This window comes from Alligator sinensis, unplaced genomic scaffold, assembly GCF_000455745.1.
Source record: "Alligator sinensis unplaced genomic scaffold, ASM45574v1 scaffold4_1, whole genome shotgun sequence".
Taxonomy (NCBI): domain Eukaryota; kingdom Metazoa; phylum Chordata; order Crocodylia; family Alligatoridae; genus Alligator; species Alligator sinensis.
In genome coordinates, this window is record NW_005841887.1 from 3,360,663 (window position 1) to 3,368,903 (window position 8,241).

At 47.1% G+C, this 8,241-nt stretch overlaps 1 protein-coding gene and 1 pseudogene across 1 annotated transcript in view; one reads left to right on the plus strand and one right to left on the minus strand.

The window, feature by feature from the left end:
• Positions 1 to 8,241, plus strand: part of PARP14 (poly(ADP-ribose) polymerase family member 14) — a gene marked incomplete at its 5' end in the record, with an annotated part of 77,376 nt that overhangs the window by 25,809 nt on the left and 43,326 nt on the right. Inside the window, one exon of the mRNA XM_006017906.3 lies at positions 2,796 to 2,928. Coding sequence (XP_006017968.2) covers positions 2,796 to 2,928 — 133 coding nt within the window. The remainder of the gene's footprint in view (positions 1 to 2,795; positions 2,929 to 8,241) is intronic.
• Positions 543 to 726, minus strand: LOC112549272 (annotated as a pseudogene).

Consider the following 8,241-nt stretch of genomic DNA (forward strand, 5'->3'; position numbering starts at 1 on the left):
GTTGAGGGCATGGCGGTGGCAAGCAGGGAGCTCCCACAGGCAGCTGCGGTGGTGTCGGTGGTGGGCCAGGTGGTGGTATTGGTGGCAGCAGTGGGGGAGTGCTGAGCAGTGAAAAATAGAGGACATAAAGGCATCTGGTTTCATATCAATAGAGGACAGAGGACCAGAAAACCAGACTGTCCTCTATAAAGCTGGATGAATGGCCACCCTAACAGATGGACCAGATGGGTCTGGAGAGGGGAGAGAGGACTGGTCCAAGTACCCCCCAGGGGTACACGTACCCCCAGTTGACAATCCTCAACAACCAACAAGCCCCTAAGGATGGGGAACTTACTCTTGGGCTATGTCTTTTTAGTAAGCTTGCTCCTAACATGCAGTTACAGGCAAAAAAAGCAAAACGACTTACTACAATGGTGCAAATCCACAAAAGTCCCATTTCTTGAGTCTATAAAAATGGGATTTGAAGAGTCTTGGTAAACCCATGCAATCTTTGACAAACCCACCAAAGTTTTTCCCAGTCTACTTTTTGCACCACTCAGCCACGGGAGATTGCAGACGCAGCCCCCCACTACCACAAATTCTACAGTCAAGTTTCCTGCGTGCAGGGAAATCACAGGAATCAGCACAGCCAGAGTGCAAGGGATGAACCTCACCCTGGAAAAACTTTTTTTTTTTTTTTTTGCCTCTATCTTCAAGATCATAATGTCTTCCCCACCAGGTAAGTATGCTTGAATGGGGCTGGGCTACGGTGCCACCCTGACAGCAACACGCACCGAATGCAGGCGAGTGCATGCAACTCCCCACCCCGCTCTTGCCTATGCAAGTATCTGCTCCCTCCTAGCACAGGCTGCTAATCTTCACTTCCTCCACGCACCCCATCCCATGCTAGGCCCCGCTCCTATGGCTCTCCACGCCCTGTTCCCACACTGCCCCACACTCATGTAGTTCCCTACCATATCAGCATACAAGCACCCATATCCTGCCCACTCTGCTTTCATCATCAGACTCTCCCTGCCCCCCTGGGCTGCAGGCAGGGCTGTGCCCCTGGGCTGCAGGGACTGATCCTGCCCTGGAGCTGTGGGCAATGCTGCTCTGGGGCCAGGAGGGGTGGAAGAGTCTGCTGCAAGGATCCCAGCTGGCCTCTGACAGCCATGGTTCAGTGGGTCTCCCCCTGGTTATATCCCAAGCACCCTCCAGCAGCACCCTGGGGCAGAACCACTGGCCTAAGACATCCAGCATTTGATCACAGGAGTTTCACAGGACTTTATCCCGAGTCTGGCTCAGGGGCGTCTCCACCTTTCCAGGGTCAAGGCGAACCCCCAGCACCACTTCTGAACCAGTGGCACAGTGGGATTCACTCATGGGCCAATATCAAGTTTACTCAGTGGTCATGTCTACACGAGACACTGACTGCACAGTTGTTACTGTGCCATCATTTAGCACTTGCATGACCAAGTACTAAATGACTGCGCAGTAACCCATGTTACACTGCAGTAGCATCCTGGCACAGTTGCCTTGTGACACTTACTGCACAGTAGCTCATTACTACCGCACAGTAGCGTTGCATCACAGTTCATGCCTGGCAATGCTACTGCACAGTAGTAACGAGCTACTGCGCAGTAATAAGGAGCTACTGCACAGTAAGCGTTTTGTGTAGACACAGACAGTTGGTCTAATAAATGAGATCACAATTCCTGAAATAACCTTGTCTGCCTATGTCCTTAGATGTACAGGGCTAGTTGGTCTAATAAAAGATATCCCATCTACCCAAAGAACCTTGCCTGCGTATCCCCCGTCATTATAAATTGTGTAGTTCTTTCCTTCTCCTTCATACACCTCTGCATCACTAAATGACTCTGACAGCTCATGCTCTCACAGGGGTGTAGGTTGTAGCCGTGTTGGTCTAAGGATATAGGCAGACAAGGTTCTTTGGGTAGATTTGATATCTTTTATTACACCAACTCAAATCATTGGAAAGACCTTTCACAGAAGAGCCGATGAACTTCATCTCATCAACCTCCTTGATACAAAAAATCATAGACTAAATAGGAACAGTGGTTTTATGACACATCGTAACCCACCTGCCATCTGACTCCCCAGGTACCTCTCCATCATTTCCTACTACATTCACTCACTCCCTTCCCTCCAACCTGTTTTGCACCCATTAACTCCTATTTCCATGGTCACTGATTGCCTCTCTTGCACGCAGCCCAGCCTCTGGCCTCTTTACTATTCCTTCCATCCAACTGCAGACACTTCCCCAGCCTGACAAAGGGTATAGGTACCCAAAAGCTTGCAAAGAAGAATTGGAGTTGATTTAATAAAAGATATCAGACATGCTCTCAAAAGACACTCAGTTTGTTAATTTTTTTCAAAGTGTTATGAAATGGGTAGGCCAGATTGAGTCTTAGTTCAGTAGGTGTGAGCAGTGGGGAGAGTGTACATATCTGTAAATCAATGAAGACATCCAGTTAACAATAAAAACAGTTAAGAAACTGCTACACAAGACACTCTGTCTTCAAAGTCTGCTCCTATTTAGCACTCCTGGAATGTAACAGTGCCAAAGCAGTCCAGCTGGGCCTGCAGGGTACCTAAAACCAAAACCATCCTGACCCTGAGGAGACACCTGCTGAAGTCTGAAGTCCTGGGCAATTAGAGAACAAATGTGGAGCTGGAGGTGATTGCAATGTCTCATCAAAGAATTACCAGCTGTGGAAGAGGGCATCCAGACCTGGGAAAGAAACCTGACCGTATGGACTAGAGAAGTGATAAATTGGGGTAACTCATGACCTGAGCTAAGCAGCAGTAAGGGCTACAACAGGAAACCATTCAATGAGCTTCTTCAGGCAGCAAAAGGGCCAGCTTGTATGGAGTTTGCAAGTAATCCTGAGAGCAGCACTGCTGGACCAGAAGAAACTCCAGAAAGCAGTAAGTTTCCAAGAACAGAAAGAAAAGGGGATCCAAGTAACATTGTGTGGGGCCAGTATCCCCTTAGCATTATTTTCAGTGATATAGCTGCTTGGACCTGTAGTACAAGCATGACTGGTTAGCATCAATAAGTACTAGTAACCTCTGGATTAGAGCTGCTTTGTGTGATTAGAAACTAGTTAATTATTTATACTATATTAATTGCTCGCCTGTTCATTAAGTTGGAAAGATGTGTGAGTGGGACTGGAGGAAAAGGACCTGATTTCAGGAACAGACCTAGTTTAATGAGGTTCTCTTTTTTGAGGCACAAGCTTGATTTTGGGGCAGGGCAGAGGCTAAACTTTACTTTGGATTCCCCATAATGCACAATTCATGGAGCAGAGCTCCTGAGTCTGACTTCAGTACCATTCACAGTAGTGTTCAGCAAGGTGGATTAAATGGGGTTACGCTCGGTTAACAATAGTGCAAGCGCGAAGAAGAAAATCTGTTCTGCTGTCTCCTGTCTGAGGGGTGTGTGGTTGCAGCAAGGGTGCTCCATGCTCCAAGTAATAAATAAATCCAGGGTTTTTAGTTGGGCCTGTCTTGAAGACTTGTTTCAACAACTTCCAGAATGAAGAAATGGGCCTCGTGTCAGTCTGAAGTGGATAGATAAAAGAATAATCTCACATGGTGATGGGTTGAAAAGGAAGATACAGAGAGGATGAATAAGCAGATGAATGCAGGGTAATTTCCCACAGCAGCTGCTCAGTGAGAGGAAATAGTTTCAGCTAAGTGGTAATAAACTGTTAGCTTAATATTTTCATGTCTGTACCTGGCAAATTCTTGATAAAAAAGCCTAGAACAGTGCTAAAGCTGGAATTACAAAGTCAGACCATAAGACTGAGGGAAATCTGAGGCTCCAGGGCCAATGCAAGAGAGTAAGACACTAATGGTTTCATAATAAAGGTGATGATAAAAGGGGCAAATTCCAGCCTTTTTAGTCATTTTGGTGTAGGCTTTTGTGTCGATATGCTAATTCGGAATAGAAGTAACTAAATCGCTGCTAGTTAACATCAAGGGCAAACTAATTTTAGCTAAACTAACTAGTGAGTTACAGGAAAATAGTTAAACATCTTTCTTTAATATGTTTTTTCACTTCTGTATAAACCCTTAAGAAACAAAAACAACTTCCAAGCAACATAATAATGTATATCTCATGAGGTTTTAAATTTAACTTTCAGCAGAAAATATTTCATGTAGCTTATATACCTGTTAGAAGGAAAATACTCATGCATCTCAGTAAAAATCTTTAGTAGTGTCCATCCAGATATTTGACTATGCACAGCTGCTAATAATCTGCAGAAGAAAATGTCAATTTAATGTATTTTATGGTACTGTTTGGCATATTGGTGAATGGAGTATCAAAGCATATAACAGTACCTAATGCCCTAAGCTTTATAAATCTATAATATGGATATAAATGTACATTTAAAATATAGCTGCTTAGCTCAGATTAGAAGAGGTCAAAATCAATCAAGACTTATTACTATAACAGTTGAACTGAAAACAATGGCTCCTTGCATGAAAAAGCATAAGGGCCTTAGTCCTGCAGGGCTCTCTGGTTACGAGATTGGGATGCCACATGCTTTAATATTGGGTTAGCATAAAGGTTGCCTTCAATGAATTTGAAAGTCAACATTTGAATTTTCAAAGTCAACAATTTCAAAGTCAACAATGAATTTTGACCGTCAACATTTTAATTTACTGGAGCCAGGATTTCACCCTTTATTTATAAGCTAACAAACTTCTTCTACATCACTAATTCGGCTTGTGGTAATGAAAGAGCTGCAGGAATCAGGTCTGCGTCTTCTTTATGGGCTTTGCTTGTTTTCTGCATTCGTTGTCTTGAACAAATTTTTGCCACGTGTTCCTAGTGATGCAAACAGCCTGGCACCTTGTAGAGCAGCAATTCTTAACCTCGGGCATCCTGCAGGGCCATGAGAACTGCTGAAGTGCTGCAGGGAGCGTGAGGATAGAAGCAGGCCCTGCTTGCTCTTCCATCCCCGCTGCCTGGCCCCTCTGCAAGGCACTATATTAATTAATAAATAGGTTTGCTTTTGAAATGGGAGATTGCTCAACTTGTGAAAGTCACAGTAGACACCCTTGAATCTAAAAAGGTTGAGAACCACAGATGTAGAAGACTGGTTTAGTTTTAAAGAAACTATTGTCATTGTTTCACTTTTTCTTCTAAAGAGTAACACATTTATATTGGTTTTCATAAGCGGTTGTTTTAATCTGAGTTCAATTTCAGTTCCTATATGGGCCAGAAATTTTTCTCTCAAGTAACTAGGCCACATCTGAAGATGATGCTTTTGTGCCCACAGATGTCTTTTTCCTGGTAATTATAAAGGTGTGCATTTGGCTGGGGGAAGCAACGGAAACATACTGCATGTTGCCTATTGCTATGCAAAGGGCCAGGAGCAGGGCTGGACACAGGCATGGGCAAACTGGGTGGCTACCCAGGGCCTGGATAGAAAGGGGGCCTGAAAATGGTCATTTTAATAATAATAGTAATAATAATCATCATTTCTGGCAAAGGGGGCCCAATACTAAAAGTTTGTCCGGACCCAGCAGGAGTCTAGGCACGGTGCTGGGCAGGAGTCGCAGTACCCAGTGATCTCTCAGCCAGGGGCAGATCTAGAGTTTCGAAAAGGAAGGTGAGATGCGTCCTCACACATAAAACCATGCATGTTTTTCACCAGTTAAACTGAACTAGAAGCTTTACCAGTGCGCCAGGGGCTTAGGGCTGCGTTCATCTATTTCAGTCGGAAGCAAAAACCAACTATAACTTGATTGGAGCGAGTTAAAACCAAATCGGCAGGGTGATGACAGGGGAGATGTGTGACACAGCACAGGCGGCAGAAGAAAGGATTTGTGGAACGTCAAGACCATTAAAAAAGGAGAGAGGATGGTTAAGTCTCGTGGGATGATGGGGTGGCTGACAATGAGTGATTAAGCCAAGTGATCCCTCATCTCTGCCTGCAGCTGCCAGGCCAGCTGTCGCCTCTGCCTGGAGCGGGCAGCAAAGTGGGGAGACAGGGCTCCAGCACATCCCCTTCTCCCCCTCGCCATCTCGGGTCTCAGCCCGCCAAGGTGAGAGAGGACAAGCTGTCACGTCTCCAGGTGGAAGTCCTAAAAAGCACAAGCAGATGAAGTTAGCCCAGGTGAAAGACACGGCCAAGAACTGAACCCAGGTGTGTTGAGTCTAGGGTGGCCATCGAGGTACCCCAAGAATAGAGGACAGCTGCATGAACGTTACATGCCTCGTGCTCAGGTTCAGACACGATGGCCAGTCGTGGGGCCTCTGGACACGATGATCTTACGGGAGGGATGCCAGTAGTTTTCTCCCGAGTTGATGTGGATGGCATACGATGTCGTTGGGTCCTGGTCTTCGCTGTCCTTTTATGCTTAGTTTAGGCAGACTTTGCCCCTGACAGCCCACTTAGCCAGTCACCTTGTTGCTGCTGAGCTGACTCTGGTTGCATACCTCATGGCTTAGACCAGGGGTGGGCAAAATTTGGCCCACAGGCCAGATGTGGCCCACCAAGCCATTCTATCTGGCCTGCGGGGCCCCTACAAAATTTAGAAAATTAATATTTATCTGCCCCTGGCTGCCTGTCATGCAGCCCTCGATGGCTTGCCAAAACTCAGTAAGCGGCCCTCTGCCCAAAATAACTGCCCACCCCTGGCTTAGATATTAGGGCTATGTGAAATTTTGCTGGCAGTTTCGTTTTGACTCGTTTTGAACTCAAAACAGCGAAATCGAAATGAAATAGAGAGCTTCAAAACAGTCTTGAAACGAAACAAGGCAAGTCGAAACGTTTTGAAACTTTCAAAACACTTTTGAGTTTCAGAGCTCAAGCTGGGCTCGCCTGCAGGGAAACAGAAACTACAGGAGAGGAAGGGGGAAGGGGTGGGGAAGGAGCGCTCTCATTATTGATTGTGTAGCTGGCCAATGACTGTCATCCTTTCCTGTGGTCCCTTCCAATCCCAGTGCTCTGGGGGAGGGATGGAAAAACTGCATAAAAGGCAGCATTGTTTGACCAGCCCTGCTTTCTGCCTTGGGGTCAGTTAAGTGAGGGCGCACCTTAACACACACACAGTGTCACTCACCTGTGTCACAAGTTTTGCCTGGCAGCAGCTAGAGGTGCAGGGCCCCAGAACCCAGACTCCCCCTGCACCCATCTCCTTGACAGCTGGCAGGCTTCGTGGCCTCAGCAGGGGCCACCACCCCTGCAGCTTTCACCCCGCTGTGGCTTGACACATACACGTGACATTGCTTTCAAGACTTTGAGGTGCAGTTTCCCTGAAGCCCCTGCACTGACCTCCTTGAAACTTGGCAGGCTTCATGCCCTCAGAAGGGGCTACCATTCCTGCAAGTTTCATCCGAATCAGGCCAGAAAGGACAAAGTTATAGACTGTTTCAAGCTTCCCCATTATAGCCTACGGGCGCAACATCAAAACAGCCTGTTTTGATGAAACAAAACGGAACAGCAGTTTCGAACTGAAATTAAATTCGAAACGAAACGCTGTTTCGTCAAAACACAATGGTGCCATTTCACACAGCCCTATTAGACATGCATATGGTAACAAAATATGCTGGTTACTTGAGAGGCCCAAACGGGCGTCTTTACCTGTTTGGGCTGCCACCCCTCCCATGGGCCCGAGGGATGGGGAGGCGTGCCCTGCACAGGCTGCTGTGCCCCGGGGTGTGGGGGCTCGGTGAAACCAGAAGTGTCATGGTGGCACTCCCAATTTTGCTTTTACCATGCAAACCAGCACGCCGGTTAATAGAGCATGCCAGCTTGTAAAGTGCCGGATAACACAGCTTTTACTGTACTTTGATTTACAACATCCTGCGATGGGAGACAAGGTGTCTGCTTGCTCCTTATCTTCTTGTAGATGATTTGTTTGCTCTTCTCAAAGCTGCTTTCTCAGGAGACTGGGCATGCTCGATACCATATTCATGCAGACATTTATCAAAAATGTATTTTAGGTGATATTCTCAACACAATGAGCTCCCACAGGTGGCTGCAGTGGTGTCGGCAGCAGGGGCATAGCTGCGGTGAGCAGGGAGCTCCCGCAGGCCACTGTGGCAGTGTCGGCGGGGAGCATGGCAGTGGCGAGCGGGGAGGTCCTATGGGCAGCCGTGGAGGTGTCAGCAGTGGCGAGCGGGGAGCTCCTACAGGCAGCTGTGGAGGTGTCGGCAGCGGGCCAAGTGGGGAGCTCCTACGGGCAGCCGTGGAGGTGTCGGCAGCGGGCCAAGCGGGGAGC